The sequence below is a fragment of the Felis catus genome, chromosome B2 (genome assembly GCF_018350175.1).
Source record: "Felis catus isolate Fca126 chromosome B2, F.catus_Fca126_mat1.0, whole genome shotgun sequence".
NCBI lineage: Eukaryota > Metazoa > Chordata > Mammalia > Carnivora > Felidae > Felis > Felis catus.
In genome coordinates this window covers 3,704,684-3,720,735 of record NC_058372.1, presented here as the reverse complement: position 1 = coordinate 3,720,735, position 16,052 = coordinate 3,704,684, and the positions used below count along the sequence as shown (strand labels likewise).

The window sequence follows — 16,052 nt, the reverse complement described above, 5'->3', positions numbered from 1 at the left end:
ACGTGTGTGACCAGCCTGGTGTGATGTCTACTGAAATGACAACATGGGAGACCTTTGCATACGGTAAATGGAACCCACTGGGAATTCGAGTTACAGGGAATAACAGGCAACCCAGACATTGACAGCATTGGGACTCAGGAATGTGGCCTCACCCTTGGGACATAAGAGTCTCCACTGTGTTGTCACCCTTTCTCTAGGGCCATGATGTCTGATTGGAGCCGGCACCTGCCCAGCTAGATCTGTCAAATCTACTTTTCCTAGAAGCTGCGGACAGCGACAGAAGTGAAAGGCCTGAGGACCCAGCCATTTCTTCATTGATCAGGGAAATTCCCTTTCAAGAGTCTCTTGGTTTTTTTGCTTAATATTAGTGTGTATATTGGGGTGGGGGGTTGTTTTTAAAATTATCTGGAATTGAGTTTTTATGGTTGTATCCACAAAACATTCGTTAATACACTTGCAACTTCTTAAGAATGTACGTAAACTCGTATTTGTGGAACCCACACACACACTGTGACCATATTATTTATCCGGGGTTTTCGCACTCAAGCCTGAAAAAAAAAAAAAAATACGAAGCTTCCCCTGCATTATAGATGACAGACGTGGTTCGAGATTTGCCACAGAACATAAAGATACCAAGTGCAAATTGAAAACGTGAAGAGTATGTGTCACAGTTTAAATGTCACCTTCTTTTTCTCTGGGCATCTCTCATTTCATGAGAAATAATAATAGTAATAGCAATCATAATAAAGGACAAAACGGAGCAGATACCATGCATGAGGCACTGGACAAAATACTCACCAGAGGCTTAATTTTATTCACCCCAAACCTATAAGGTAGACACTGCTGCTATCTCCCTATCATAAACGAGGAAACAGACACAGAGAGGGTAAGTGAGCTCACCAAAGACGACACAAACACAGAGTCAGGTGTCCAGTTTCTTTATTTCTTAAGGGATAATGGAAACTTGTAAACTTAATATATGAATTGCTCAAGGACGTAGACGACTGCATTCTTACGCCTTGTTAATATATTTTTCAAGACTGGCAATGGAAGTTCAAAGGGCCTTAACTAAGAAGATTCATGGACTTCTTCCTGAACCGGGCTGCAAATCCATGCCTCATTGTTTTCATTTACTCCCAAATCGTGTGTGATTCAGTCAGTTTGGACTTCAGGCCTCTGAAAATCATAATTTCTCAGATGGGGCTAGCTTGCATTTCCAAACTCACTTCTCGAGAATAGATACGCCTACGGCCCGTAGTGAATAAATTGGGATATTATCGTTCAATATGCGCTCTCTGTATTAGGTCTGCCCTTTCCTCTCTTCAGTTCTGCATCTCTAGATCCCAGATCCTGAAGTCCTAGACTCCAGGTTGTTGACAAGAATCCAGGGAGCCCTGGGGTTTCCCTGAATGAGCCTCGGAGGGGACTTGAGCCCCCTAACAGATTCTCAAAGGAGTCTGTGGTCCACTTATTGTGAAGATCAACTCTACCAAAGGAAGACAGTACTTTCAAATCCCACATTACAATGGCTAAGATGTTTGCGCAGTCCACGCGTTTCTAACACATAATAAGCCCTTATTATTATTATTATTATTATTATTATTATTCCATTTCGTGTTTTGTGCAGAATGGAACACAGTGGCACACATACCAAGGAAACGGCCCCACTTGGAATCAGCTTCCCTTAAAAGCATGTTCATGTCCATAGAGGACTGTCCACACTGCTACAGAAATTGAGAAACCCAAACCGTATTTGGTTTGAAATGTTAAGTGGCTCTAACAGTCTCCACAATACATTAGCTTAAAGACAGTTCTTCATGTCACACGGGACAGATCCTTGTGATTAATCTACCTCTTCCTGATCAATCCAGGACTCTTTTTCCTTCAAGTCATTGTTTTACCATTCCCTAAGGACCTGATGTTTCTCCTAGATCAAACAAGGTCAACTCCTTCTTACCAGATAAGAGGGGAAGTTTTAAAGCCCAAACCTGGGAGTGACTTCTGACTCACCTTGGGCCCCCGTGCCACAACCTAACTTCAGCTGCCAGAAAAGCCAGGACATGTCGCCTAAAGTGACAGACCCACCTATTCAGCTATGCCTTTGCATTCCAGGGAACACATTTTATTGGAAATAGACCAGTTGACACAGCACAACGGTCCCGCAAGAATCTTCACAAAATCAGACCCATTGTTAACACACGGTGGCAATGTTGACAGTCTGAGACTCAAGGTTTACAGACCCTGAGAACAATGTGTAACCCATCTGCGAGCTGCTAGTTGAGCACGCATTTCCTGACGCAAAGGTGGGATCTGAACCACGAAGGTTTGGGGTCGAAAAGCACAATGCTTCACTAGCAGGAATTCAACCATCTGTTAACGCAAATTTAAATGGACTTGTAAGCAAGCCAAAGACTACTCGGGATAAAGAAGCAGCACGATCAGAAACAAATCTGTAGAACACTAACCGGGAGTACAATAGAAGGTTCTGGTGGGCTCAGAAAGAAACCAGCCACGCAGGACAGGGAATCCCTCTGAAACACGGCAGGGACATATATTCAAATCCACAACTTAGCACAGGCTGTTCTGGATCGGCTTTCATTATCGGAGAGCACCAGAAATGCAGAGTGTTGGTTGTCAAATCAATTTCACTTCAAAACCGCAAAATGCAGCCAACTGCTTAACCTGGCTCAACAGCGACTGGGGAACACGAAGTGGACAGCGCTTTTGGAGGACAAGGGAGGTGGCCCTGAAAAGGGCCTTTGGGTGAGAATCGCATGCTTTCGGTAGCGTGAACGGCGACACTTAGCCCCCGAAGCCGTAGAGGGTGCGGCCCTGGCGCTTGAGCGCGTACACCACGTCCATGGCCGTGACCGTCTTGCGCTTGGCGTGCTCCGTGTAGGTGACGGCGTCCCGGATCACGTTCTCCAGGAACACCTTGAGCACCCCGCGGGTCTCCTCGTAGATGAGGCCGGAGATGCGCTTGACGCCGCCGCGCCGGGCCAGCCGCCGGATGGCGGGCTTGGTGATGCCCTGGATGTTGTCGCGCAGCACCTTGCGGTGGCGCTTGGCGCCCCCCTTGCCCAGGCCCTTCCCGCCCTTGCCGCGACCAGACATCCTCACCACACCACTGCAACGCTACGGAAGCACCACTCCCGTCGGCGCCAAGCAGCCCTTTTATAGCAAAGTGCCGGACCTGTTTGAAAACCCCGAGAGCAGGGGCGGTAACCACACTCTGGGCCCGCCCATCGCTCGTGTCTCCTTTGCTGCGAGCGGCGCCGACCGGGCGGGGCCCCTGAGCCGGAGTCTGGCCCGGAGGGGCTTCCGGGAACCCTCCCGGCTCCGCGCAGCCTTGCAGCCGGCACTCCGGGCGACGCTTCCTACACCTTCCACACAGAAGCCTCACGCTTGCCCCTCACGTCTCCCAGACCAACCCGGAAATGCTCACCGAATACCCGCCGTCGTCCCCGAGACGCTTGAGGTCAGCTTTGACGCTAAGCATGTCTTTATAGCCAAGTGTCTTCTGGTCTTCTCGATGGATGGATGTCTGCGTCCCTCACCGAGCCTCGCTGGGTGCAAGTGTCGAGAACCCTGTGCTGCCTGCCGGGAGTCTCCAGTTTATGATCGGATGTATGGTTCCTTAGGGACAGCTTCTGACTGCCACTGTCCCTGCATCACAGCCCAGTCCTCCCCCCAGTCGCACACGCGGAGCCAAGCTCTGGAGACAGCCTGCTGCCACGCTCTCCCTATGACCTGAGCGGTGTCTGCTCGGCTTGTTCTTTGCGAGTACGTAAGAAAGTCCAAGTTCTAGAGCAGTGAAGCTTCGAGGAGATTCTGCATGGAAAGTGTTGGAGGCTGCACGCAAGCACTCACTCGACATTATATGTTGTTGTGAATGCTCTCCGCTCCTCTCCTCAGTAGTCACCCCTCTAAAGTGGGTGCAGCTCCTAAATGAACAGCGCATCCTGGTTTGCTACAACGTTCTTTTGACAACTCCTTCAAATAATAAACACTTACACATTTGACCTGCCATTAATCCCTTTGAGAAGTTCCCGTTGACTTTGTGTAGATGTGGCCTCTCCTCCAGGCTCTGTGAGGTGCACCTGCTTCATCGAAGCTTGTTTTCTGACTTCCTGGTGCACGGGGACAAATTCCAGAGCGGGGCTCTTAGCCTCGGCTACAATGGCAGGCTTCAGGACTTCTAGGAACTGGCAGAGAACAACAGTTCCGTCTTTATTTGCGCTATTGACCAACGGAACCCTGACATGGTCTCCACTGAGGCACACAGGCAGCAAACAGTGTGACCGGCAGGACCCACGATGTACTCTTCTCACTGGCAGGTGCAGCCGTCAGTATTGCCAATATCTTTTAAGCATATCACCCCTTCTACACTGTGGTAATTGTTGGTCACGAGGGCAACCTTGGGACTTTAATGTATTAATTAAAAAACACATATGTGAACACTCCAACAATTTTGGTTGTTGACAATTTCACGTTGGTATTTTAATGTAACTCTTTTCCTTTGTCAATCCTGGGTGTGTTAACTTAAGCACTTAAAAGCATTGTGCTGGGAAGGGGCCCATAAACTTAATCACATATCCAAAGAAGTCCATGACACGAAATGATAACTGAGCCTTCTTTGGGCTCTTCAGAGCCTTGAAAGGCTCTGGGTTTGGAAAATGTGCAGACAGGAGCACTGGGAAAGCCTGCGAATGTTGGAATAAAAACCATAGGTTAGTAACAATCTGATGAGGTTGTATAAGGGTAACAGGCAACGATCTCCACTTATCAATAGCAAAGAAGTTATAGAGAGAGTGTATCTGGTATACGGAGGTGCAAAGGCAAATAGCCAGCAAGCACCCAGAATACAAGTTTGACATTTAGGCAAGAGGACAGACCTGAGTGAGAGACTTCAAAGTTATCCATAGAAAGGTAACTCCTGAACCCATGAAGGTGAATGGAGCAGTACCTTGGAGACTCCCTACATTTAGGTGGCCAAGAGACAGCCCTTCCTTTGTTGGTAATGCACCTCTGTTATTTCCCAGATCATGGTTGTAATTCTGACTTTCTCTTTCTTGTCTGCACTGACTGCTATCACATTGTCATAGCTTTCTTATGGCTCAGCTTCTCTGCACTTCATAATCCTCACTGCTGTCAATGAATATTCTTGAGTTTCAAAATCGAGCATAATGAATCAAGCCACTTTAAGAGGATTAGGAATACATAAACGCTATAAAATGAAATACACAAAATACACATAACAGTGATTTATGCTGAGCTGATCCCTCATGGCATCGCACCTATCTGAATCGTGTTAGTACTGAATATTTAACTTAACATTTAACCTTTGGTGCTGCAAGAAGTAATCAGTCATTTCTGGATTTTGAAGGGATCCAAAAGGAGGGTGAAACCCTCGTCTCTTGGGGTTTGCCCTGGGTATTCTCAACATTTCTTTCTTTCACCATCCTAGTGAACCAGAGACTGATACACGTTTCAAAATAAACATAATAACTTCTGAAAGACAAAGAGAGAATTTGCACAGTGAAAAAAGCCATTAAATCACTCTCCACCACAAATCGATTTCCTATTCAACATCAAGCATATGTTGTAATGTGTTTCCTTCTATAAAAAATGTGGTCGTGAATATAAAACATGCTTTTAAACACTGTTCCTTTCTCAAGGGGGAATCTGTGTGTGAATGTCTGCGTGTATGTGTGTATGCTCTTTGATTCTGTTACTTTCCAAACGTCTCATCCTCAAACATGGCAGATTTCTGACCCAAAGGTTGTAAACATTTTAGTAGCTGATCCCCCCCAAATAAAATCAATGTAAACAAAATTTTTTTTTCCACCAGTTAAGGGCCCCAACCCTCCATTATGCCTCTGAATCTCCTGTCATCATCTATGGGAAACACGGCCCCAACACCCGTGACAGGACCACACATTACTACATTTCCCATTTTTCTCAACAAATCGGGAATGCTTGAAACTCCCAAAGTAACTAACCTTCCAAATTGTCACTAGGAGCAATGATGAAGGCTTTTTGGACAAAGTAGTGATTGTCCATGTCAGTACAAGCTCTTATTACAACCATCATTTACTATCACTCTTGCAGAGAAATGGGGAAAGAGCCTGTGCTATTTCCCTTCCTATGAACCAGATTTTCCGGGTCAGTCTTAGGGAGAACTAAGCAGTTGTTGAACGTTCGAGAAGCCAAGAATGTACAGACTGTTACGAGAGAGCAAGCTAGTGACAGCACAGACGGGAGGACTTCTATTTTAAACGAAACTCGTGAAGTGGTCTCCCTGACCTGTGAATCTCTCAGAGTGTCAGGGGCTTTTGGAAAAGGCTGAGACTGACGTCGTAAAACCTGCAAGAAGAAAACAGGCAGATCTCAAAGCACGAGCTGTCCCGCGTCGCTATACAATAGAGTCGCTGTGATCCCTCCACAGGAAATTTTCATTTTTTTGCTTTGCTCAAGGGTAACAAACACAATTCCGGGACAGAGCTGAGACTAGGTTGCGGTCAAGTGGCAAGGCTGAGCTGGGAACCAATCAGCGCGCCGCGCCGTGCTTGTATATATACACACACGCACACTCCAGGGCCAGGCAGCTCAACTCCGAGACTTTATTATTATTATTGTTTTCTGTACCTTCCGCCAGCCGAGCGCAGAATGTCCGAGGCCGCGCCCGCCGCGCCCGCCGCGCCGGCCCCCGCCGAGAAGACGCCCGTGAAGAAGAAGGCCCGCAAGTCCGCAGGCGCCGCCAAGCGCAAGGCGTCCGGGCCGCCGGTGTCCGAGCTCATCACCAAGGCCGTGGCCGCCTCCAAGGAGCGCAGCGGCGTGTCCCTGGCCGCGCTCAAGAAGGCGCTGGCGGCCGCCGGCTACGACGTGGAGAAGAACAACAGCCGCATCAAGCTGGGCCTCAAGAGCCTGGTGAGCAAGGGCACCCTGGTGCAGACCAAGGGCACCGGCGCCTCGGGCTCGTTCAAGCTCAACAAGAAGGCGGCGTCCGGGGAGGCCAAGCCCAAAGCCAAGAAGGCGGGCGCGGCCAAGCCCAAGAAGGCTGCCGGGGCGGCCAAGAAAGCCAAGAAGGCGACGGGGGCCGGCACCCCCAAGAAGAGCGCCAAGAAGACCCCGAAGAAGGCGAAGAAGCCCGCGGCGGCGGCGGCTGCGGGCAAGAAAGTGGCCAAGAGCCCGAAGAAGGTGAAAGCGGCCAAACCGAAGAAGGCGGCCAAGAGCCCCGCCAAGGCCAAGGCCCCGAAGCCCAAGGCGGCCAAGCCCAAAGCTGCCAAGCCCAAGAAGGCCTCCAAGAAGAAGTAAGCGTATGGGTTCGCCGAGAACGTCGTAAAGGCTCTTTTCAGAGCCACCCACGGGCCTCGGGAAAGGAGCTGTGGCACCGTGCGGACGCAGGGGGCGTGGCGAGCAGAGAGCACTGCAGCTGGGGGGCGGCCCCTACGCAAGGGACGCGGGTCCCAAGAGCGACGCCTAAGTGCACTGCGGGCGGTGAGAATTATTAGTAGGGGTTGGAAAGTCTGGACACTATTTTTGGCACTAATTCCCCCTCCCCAACGTCCGATGGTTCGAAATGGCCCACACTCCACCCGAAGGCAGGAGTAATTGCGGGGGGGAAGGGATAGCTCAACTGCACGCTAACCCAGCCCTGTTTGGGGAACCCTGGTTGTGTTGTGTACGATTTGCCCACTTTGAAATTGGCACTTGACGAACCAGTGCCATGCTTAGGTTAGGGAAATATTTTAGCCACCGCGGCTTTTCTGCACCGTGTTCTGGTAGAAAACCAAGACACGAAGGCCAAGTCCAAGGGTTCCCTAGCCAAGCATACTGCAGAAACCCAGGTTCCTTCCAGCTCCAGCATCTAGGACGTCAACACGCCACTAGGTGTCCATTATGCGAAACCCACCCCAAGGCAAGCTGTACTAGCCAGCGAGAAGCCGTGCCCACATACCCACTCACAATTAGGATTTCTCTGGAAAGGTTTCACTTTAGATTAAAAAAAAAAAAAAAACCAACAGCTAACGTCCTTGAAGGCGCACTTATACTAGCTTCCGGTAGCCTAGTCTAGACCTTCTGATTGGGTAAAAGAAAAGTAACGAAACAGCCAATGAAAAGCTAGACCTGCAAGTACCTTTTACCTTCGCATTTCTGACAACACGCGAAAATTAATCCAATCGCAAATGATCTTACTAACCTCATTAGAATACCGCATCTATAAATAAACGTGACCTTGCCGCGGCTGATTATTCCCTTAGGTCTTAGCCACAGTGTCTTAGGTTTTATCGCCGCGATGCCTGAACCCACCAAGTCCGCCCCGGCCCCGAAGAAGGGCTCGAAGAAGGCGGTGACCAAGGCGCAGAAGAAGGACGGCAAGAAGCGCAAGCGCAGCCGCAAGGAGAGCTACTCGGTGTACGTGTACAAGGTGCTGAAGCAGGTGCACCCCGACACCGGCATCTCGTCCAAGGCCATGGGCATCATGAACTCGTTCGTCAACGACATCTTCGAGCGCATCGCGGGCGAGGCGTCGCGCCTGGCGCATTACAACAAGCGCTCGACCATCACGTCCCGGGAGATCCAGACGGCCGTGCGCCTGCTGCTGCCCGGGGAGCTGGCCAAGCACGCCGTGTCCGAGGGCACCAAGGCCGTCACCAAGTACACCAGCTCCAAGTAGACTCGCCACGTAAGCGCCCCCTTACCCAGCCCCAAAGGCTCTTTTCAGAGCCACGCATGCTTTCGAGAAATGAGCTGTAATCTCTTTTGGAAAGCTGTTTTCGGGTGTCTGATGATAAGTTTATATCTAGCTATGACTCCCACCAATTTTCAGTTACAGGTGCGTAGAAAGTGTTTGCAAGTTACCGGGTCAGTAACCATACCTACCGTAAGTTACGTGCTCACGTCGAACGGAAATGGTTCTAAACAACTACTATCCCTTCAATTTCACAAAACTAGATAATCTGAAGTGAAAATCCCATTTGAGGACACAGCTCTCGACTCCCTGGGCTGGGCTGCAGATTGATGATGAGGCACTTGATAAGGAAGGAGCTTACCCAGAGCACAAAGGCTGCTCTGAAAACTTTGTTCTCCTCACTTTTTTTTTTCTTTTCCTTTTTAATGTATGGAGGTGATACTGAAAACAGCCGAAGGCCGTGGGAGCGTCCGGTAAATGTACGTGGGCTTTTCTGGTCGGCCGGCCTTGCAGCTGCTCCCATATCTGCTTGCTCTGAGCAGCCGGCCAGGGAGGGGGCCTCTCTGGGGGAGAAGGGTGGCAGAGTCTATACTGTATCCAAAAGTCGCAGCGGGACCGGAAGGGAACGTGTCCGGGCTCTGAGAGGCCTTCCAGTCCTGTCAGTTACTGTCGCCCCTGTCCTAGGAAGTCCTATTTCGCTTACAGTCTCTGGGAAGCATTCAGCTGTAAAGTCCTCTGGGCCACGAGACACAGGCCCACTACGCAGTCCCATCAGGTGTGTGACTGTGATGAGGCGATGGATCCCCCCGGGACCGAGGCCCCCTTCTCAGCACCCTGGCCGCTTCCCTGGCGTGCCCTTGAGGTGAGGCCGGAGTGGAGGTTGGAAGGGAAGGAAAGCCTTTCGGGCAGGCAGCGGTTTCTGTTGCACAAGCTTCGCTGGCCTGAAGGGTTTCAGCTGCTGGGGAGCGAGGAAAATGTAGACTTTCTTTATTATTCGCCAAGAAACCTGATGAGAAATCTTTCCTGGTGACGCTGACGCACCTGCCGGGTCACATCCTCAGGGTAGAAGGTGAGCTAGAAACGGGCACACACACAGACACACACACATGCACACAGACCCACACTCGCCACGGACGATGGCAAGGAAGAGGGTGCCCCGAGCCTTGGTGCTGAGCCAGGTAGATTCTGCCACCGGCAATCTGGACTACTAGCCATTGGTTTCTGGCGTCAGTATCACAGGGATTCAAACACCCAGGTTGAGAATTAATTTAGGGATTAAGCCCAAGCTGGCTTTGTGCCCCTGAGCACCTGGGTAATGCAAAGGCAAATCCTCTCTGGGGGAATGAGCTTCGTTGTGGGCCTCAACAAATCCCCGCATAGGACACCTGGAAGGAAAGGAACGAGAGGCTTCGTACAGGACATTAGCACATTATTCAACAAGACACTGTGACCCAGAATAAGAGCAGGGACATAGAGTAAAAGGAAATTGACAGATACAGATTTCAAGTGGCTCACTTTAATTTCTTTAAAAAGAAAAAAAAAAAAGAATTTGAAATATGCCAAAGGACTAAGATGCTAGTAAGATCCTTGACATATGTCAAAATTCCCTACTAAATTGCTACATGGTGATAATTCACAGTATTTCTAATGAATTAGTTCATTCAAGAGATAGTTACTGAACGTCTTTGGGTCAGACACTGGCACGGGCACTAGAAATACAAAAAGAGACGACGTTGTCCCAGACCATCTGGAGCTCTCAGATTTGTAGAAGATCAAGAAAACTTACAGCTAATTGCTTCCTTTTTTTTTTTTTTTTTAATTCATTACAATCTAAAAAATTGTTTTTCACTCTTTGGAACTCTGCTGGCAGGGGAATAGACTTATACGTGAACTACAAAGCTCATTAAATTAAGGTAAAATATTCATCTCAATATTTGAGTCCTAAACAGAATCTAGAAATACTAACAGACATAGTGCAAAGTTCAAGTACACTCCCAATAGACACCCCTCATGTCTGGCACCAACTGCAAAGTTGAAGGGTCTCCAAAACCATCCTCGGATTTGATCATTCACTAGATGACTCACAGAATCCACTAAACTTTATTGCACCCAAGGTTGGGGGGTATCAATTACATCAAAAGGATACAGATTACACATAAGCCAAGGTGAAAGGCGCATGGAGCACAGGCTTCCCAACTCAGAGCTTCTGGTAGGTCCTTTCCCAGGGGAGGCCAGGGGAGGGTTTATGTCTCCCTGCCGCACAACAATATTGGCACAACACACAGACATTGCCAACCTAGGGGATTTGTCATATGAACATGGTTGACTGTCCACGTGGCTGAACTTTAGTCAGCAGGCCCTCTGGAGGTAGTCCACATGCCACATGACCCAAAGCCCCCAACATAAGTGACATTATTACCCTATCCTGTGCAGCCCAGGGCTTCTAGGTAAACAAAGACCATCTTATCATGCAGGACATTCCATGAGCCTAGAGATCCCCTCCCAGCAAAGGGCAAAGGCCACATCTCTCTTTGGATAAAATTGGTTCTTCACCATACACATTGTCATAAGAAAAACCATAGATTTACCGTTTTGATTAGATGGCTATGATTGACCATAACTTGAATTCTCCAACTATTTTCTTTTTTGATGGTTCTGTCAATGGTTTGGGGTATTTATTTATTTATTTATTTTCCACGTTTTTATTTATTTTTGGGACAGAGAGAGACAGAGCATGAACGGGGGAAGGGCAGAGAGAGAGGGAGACACAGAATCGGAAACAGGCTCCAGGCTCTGAGCCATCAGCCCAGAGCCTGATGCGGGGCTCGAACTCACGGACCACGAGATCGTGACCTGGCTGAAGTCGACGCTTAACCGACTGCGCCACCCAGGCGCCCCAATGGTTTGGGGTATTTAGAGCAACTGTGGACCCAAAAGTTATAAGGAGATTTCTAATTGAAGATAATGTTTTTGTATTTTATTCAGATGAACAACTTCAGCAGTCTCCTCCTTGACTTATACTCCCACTGCCCTCCACACCCTGGCGGCAGCAAAGAAGACTTAGGAGAGGTGGAGATCACACTGGGGAAAGTTCAGAGTTCTTAACCTTCATTTTGGTGGCGTGGGCACACAGCGCTACATAGAAGGAAACGCTCCCTTTGCTTTACATGGACAGCGGCACTTGACTGACCTTTCCTTTCACCAACCATGAAATTGCTACCGTGGAAAGGGAACAGGAATTGTAGAAAAGTGAAGGACTAACGTTTTCGAATTTTGTCTAAAAGTTTAACCGTGAATGTTAAGCTGCATTTCATAAATACAAAACAATAAAAGTATCACAGCCAAATGGTGGCTATTTTTTAGGAATAGGGAGAAGAAGGAAGGTGAGAGGGACTGAGAAAAAGAATGGAAGAAGCAAATGGCTACCGCGAAAGGGAGCGCCAGAGCCTGAAGACCAAGGGGAAGGCACAGAGGAAGATAGTAGGAGAAAGCAGAGAGGGAAAAGAGGGAGATGAAGAGCTAGACCTTGTTATGGGTTTGACACTTCAGCTGGGAATAGCACATTTTACGTACCTCAAATACGCCCCACATTTCTTGGGTTTGGGGGTGAGTGGATGGTTACAATGTTACAACATCTGAGAGACACTCTGACCAGCAAATGCACATGGCGCCCTTCAATCTGGCTCTTAACTTGCTCTGTTCGTTCTTCTTCATTACCCTTAGCATAACTGACATGAATTTGCATATTGTTGGTTTCCTCTTCCCATTCTCCAGGCTCTAAGGTCCATTGGGCAGAGTTAGTCCTTTTTGCTGCTGACTCCCCAATGCCTAAGGCTGTTCCAGACACACAGTAGGCTCTCAATTAGGATTTACAGCAATCACAACCGCTTAAAATACACATATAACAACAGGGATAGAGGATGAACTGAATTGTTGCAAATGTTTAGTAGATTTAGCGACTCAGTCTTTTTGGGTCTTACTTTCACAACTATATAACAATAATAAAATGTTCTAATAAGTAGTGTATTACTAAGGATTCAGTCAGGTAAATCTTGTAAAAGTCTTAAAGTACTATGGACATTTATTAACACTTAACAATTGTCAGCAAGAACTATATTTTCCTTAGTTGCTGAATTAAAAGGACAATCAGAGTAGCCAATTTTTCGCAGGTCAAAAACTAAAAGACAAAATATGATCTTTGAATGACTTGAATCCCGCCACAAGAAGTATATTTGGGGGGCGCCTGGGTGGCGCAGTCGGTTAAGCGTCCGACTTCAGCCAGGTCACGATCTCGCGGTCCGGGAGTTCGAGCCCCGCGTCAGGCTCTGGGCTGATGGCTCAGAGCCTGGAGCCTGTTTCCGATTCTGTGTCTCCCTCTCTCTCTGCCCCTCCCCCGTTCATGCTCTGTCTCTCTCTGTTCCAAAAATAAATAAACGTTGAAAAAAAAAAAAAAGAAGTATATTTGGGGATTTGTAACAAAGATCATGTTGCTTAGGAATATCTCTTGATTAAGGATGGTTTGAGTCATTATCTGCTCATGTGAAAATGACTAAAGGTAACATTGGAGTAGAGATACCTCATAGCGCATTATACAAACACATGTGAAAAGAACTCTCTTCCTTATACAGATTCCTTATACAGATATCAGATATACACTGATATCAAATATCAGTGCTGATGGCAAAATGGCACCTAACAAATAAACCCTTTTTTATTTCTTCAATTATAGGAGAAATATGAATGGAAAGAAGAAATGAATGCAAACACTAACTGAAAATGTGGATGAGCTCATAGAATTTATCAAGGATGAACGTCTGTTTTGCCTGAGAATGATTGATTAGTGTGCCTACCCTGCTCCAATCTAACCCATCCTGGTTTAGTGTACATGGATTCCGAAAGCATTATCTCAGTGTCAGAGCCTAAATAAAGGGCTTTAGTATTTTCATTTCACTTGTTTTAATTACGAAAACAGAATTTACTGCTGTTACAGGCCTACAGGGAATCATTATTTATAATGGACTATGTTTGCTGGAGAAGTCTAAATGAGGAGGGTAAAAAGTCTGTAAATGAGATGTTAAGATCAATAAAATCGTGGAGAAATGGAATTCCGCATTCCTTGTTGACCCACATCATTCCCCGAGATCTCTCCTTTCTAGACACACATTTATTTTTTCACTTTATCTTCTGCTTCAAAGTCTGAGTGGGTAAGGCCTAAGCACTGTTTTGGCTCTAGTAACGATCTTGGAGGTAAGTAGCTTGATTTAGCTCAGCTGACACTAAAAAAAATTTTTTTAATGTTTAGTTATTTTTGAGAGAGAGAGAGAGAGAGCGAGCGAGAGGGAGCACTAGCAGGGCAGGGGCAGAGAGCAGGAGACAAAATCCCAGGCTGGCTCCAGGCTCTGTGGTATCAGCACAGAGCCTGAGGGGGCTCGAACCCACAAACCATGAGATCATGACCTGAGCCTCAGTCCCATGGTCAACCGACTGAGCCACCCAGGCGCCCATCAGCTCACATTTATGAGGGCACCTCCAGCATCCGAATTAAGGGAAACACAATACTTCGAAGCAGTCTCAAACGTCCGCGTGCACCAAAATCACCTGAAGTATTTTTTAAAACGTAGGTTGCGGGGCCCCACCTCACAGATTCTGATTCACCAGATCTGTAGCAGGATCCCATTATTTGCGTCTCTATATTACCCAGGTGATGCTGATGCTGCTGGTCCAGGGAATCACACCTGGAGAACCGTGCTTTCAACTAGGAGAGAGGATTTTCTTGAAATACGAATACCAAACAGCAACACAAACCCGATCACATTCAGGTCTTAACTGAAACTGAAAAGTCCTAAAAACTGGCAGCCGCCCTCCTCCAACCTTCGCGACCCCGTGGCCAGGCAGGCCCCGCCTCCCCCGCCCCCTCCTCCCCCCCGGCCAGTGTCACAGCCACGGCCCCTGCGCCGGCTTCCTCATTGGCCCGTCCTGTCACGCCCCCACACGCTGGTTTCTCATTGGCCCTTCTTGCCACGCCCCCTCACGCCGGCTCCTTCCGTGGGCCGTCCTGCAACGCCCGTCCACACCGTCCTCCTATTGGGCCGTTTCCGCGGCAGCCGGTGGGCCCAACGAGCCTCACGTTGCGCCTGCGCCACGTTACGTGCTTCCGGCTCCTCGGGGGGGTCGCGCGTCTTCTTGGCCCTTCCTGCCACCGGCACCAGGCTGCTTCCCGTGTCGCCCCTGCTGGGGCGCAAACCGTGGCGATCCGGCCTCCCCGCGCGGCCGCTGGACGTTCGCAACAATCCAGCGGGCCGTCCGCAGGTGAGACCGCGGAACCGAGCGGTGCGCGTACCGAGCCGCGGGGCAGCAGCTTCCCTGGTCGGCTTCCTCTCCGACGGTTTCCGAGCTGGCCCGGCCCTGCTTCCCAGTGGCCGAGGACACCCTCGCAATGGCCGCGCCGGACGCCCGGCTTGCACAACCCCGATTTCCCGTCCTCATATTTGTAGGACACTTCCTTCGAGTATTTGAATGTTACATAGTTTCTTTTACGATATGCACACTAACCCATGTATTTAGAACTACTTTGTTTCCAAGCATGTGAGAGGCTTTTATTTTTACTGTCTAAAAAAAAATACTCTTTAACTGCTCTATAGGTCGATGAGGATAAAAGAGTGCAGTATAGGGGCTCCTGGGGGCTCAGTTGGTTAAATGTCGGACTTTGGCTCAGTGTCCACCTCTGCGTTGACAGCGTGCAGCCTGGAACCTGCTTAGGATTCTGTCTCCCTCGCTCTCTGCCCCTCCCCCCCCCCCAAACAATAAACATTAAAAAAAATTTTTTTTAAGTGCAGTATATATGAAACTGGTACCTATTTGTTCGGTACCTATTGTTACTATTCTGAAGCCAGGGTTGAAATTTTGAAATGAGTACCTTGAAATAAGTCAGATATTCTTTAGACGTTAAACGCAGGAGTCACAGATGAAGTTATGTTTATCGTGTTGTTCAAATCTTCTATAAGCATAAGCATTTTCCTTGCCTTTTATATGAATTTCAAAGAGTAGTATATCGAAAGCTTGCCCTACACCTGTAGACATGAAGTAACCTTGAATCTGGCCGTTGCTGCCATACATAGTGGCTGTTTCGTCGGGTACATCAAGGCCCTGAAGGTTACATTTTATCAGTGGATTTTTATTTTATCTTTATGAATTATAGCTCTTTCTCATCTCCCGAAGTTCTATTTCATTACTTTTAAAAATGGGCCTGGTTTTGAATATCCCTTGCTTCTTGCCTGTATTATTCCATTTTTATTTCTTCAAACTTTCAGCAAATATTTCATAGTCTCTGATAATTTCCATATCGGAAATTCTCTGT

General features: G+C 48.2%; 4 protein-coding genes and 1 long non-coding RNA gene across 6 annotated transcripts in view; 4 read left to right on the top strand and 1 right to left on the bottom strand.

Moving 5' to 3' along the window:
• LOC123378934 (histone H2B type 1-M) overlaps positions 1 to 13,800 on the top strand; it is a 37,689-nt gene extending 23,889 nt beyond the window's left edge. The window contains exon 2 of the mRNA XM_045058518.1: positions 13,425 to 13,800. The gene's annotated coding sequence lies outside the window, so the exon portion shown is untranslated. The remainder of the gene's footprint in view (positions 1 to 13,424) is intronic.
• Positions 923 to 3,149, bottom strand: LOC123385657 (histone H4). The gene has a single exon (XM_045058522.1). The coding sequence runs from the start codon at positions 3,112 to 3,114 to the stop codon at positions 2,803 to 2,805; it is 312 nt and encodes a 103-aa protein (XP_044914457.1). The 5' UTR covers positions 3,115 to 3,149; the 3' UTR covers positions 923 to 2,802.
• Positions 6,610 to 7,367, top strand: LOC123385653 (histone H1.4-like). Its single transcript, XM_045058491.1, has one exon. The coding sequence runs from the start codon at positions 6,670 to 6,672 to the stop codon at positions 7,315 to 7,317; it is 648 nt and encodes a 215-aa protein (XP_044914426.1). The 5' UTR covers positions 6,610 to 6,669; the 3' UTR covers positions 7,318 to 7,367.
• LOC101091533 (histone H2B type 1-M) lies at positions 8,260 to 13,800 on the top strand. 2 transcript variants are annotated; one of them, XM_045058519.1, is made up of 2 exons: positions 8,260 to 8,689; positions 13,425 to 13,800. In XM_045058519.1, exon 1 carries the CDS (start codon positions 8,300 to 8,302, stop codon positions 8,678 to 8,680), a length of 381 nt encoding a protein of 126 aa, XP_044914454.1. In that variant the 5' UTR covers positions 8,260 to 8,299; the 3' UTR covers positions 8,681 to 8,689; positions 13,425 to 13,800. The 2 variants fall into 2 exon arrangements, with proteins under 2 accessions (XP_044914454.1, XP_003985766.1); XM_003985717.6 differs by lacking the exon at positions 13,425 to 13,800 and adding an exon at positions 11,681 to 12,041.
• A 974-nt stretch (positions 13,801 to 14,774) lies between these two features.
• On the top strand, positions 14,775 to 15,491 carry LOC123385661. Its single transcript, XR_006598605.1, has 2 exons — positions 14,775 to 15,004; positions 15,337 to 15,491. It is a non-coding gene; the product is annotated as an uncharacterized LOC123385661 (long non-coding RNA).
• The last annotated feature ends 561 nt before the right edge of the window (positions 15,492 to 16,052 follow it).

Bases quoted from the DNA above. Each gene is read 5' to 3' on its own strand.
- LOC123385657 (XM_045058522.1), bottom strand. From the start codon at position 3,114: ATGTCTGGTCGCGGCAAGGGCGGGAAGGGCCTGGGCAAGGGGGGCGCC.
- LOC123385653 (XM_045058491.1), top strand. From the start codon at position 6,670: ATGTCCGAGGCCGCGCCCGCCGCGCCCGCCGCGCCGGCCCCCGCCGAG.
- LOC101091533 (XM_045058519.1), top strand. From the start codon at position 8,300: ATGCCTGAACCCACCAAGTCCGCCCCGGCCCCGAAGAAGGGCTCGAAG.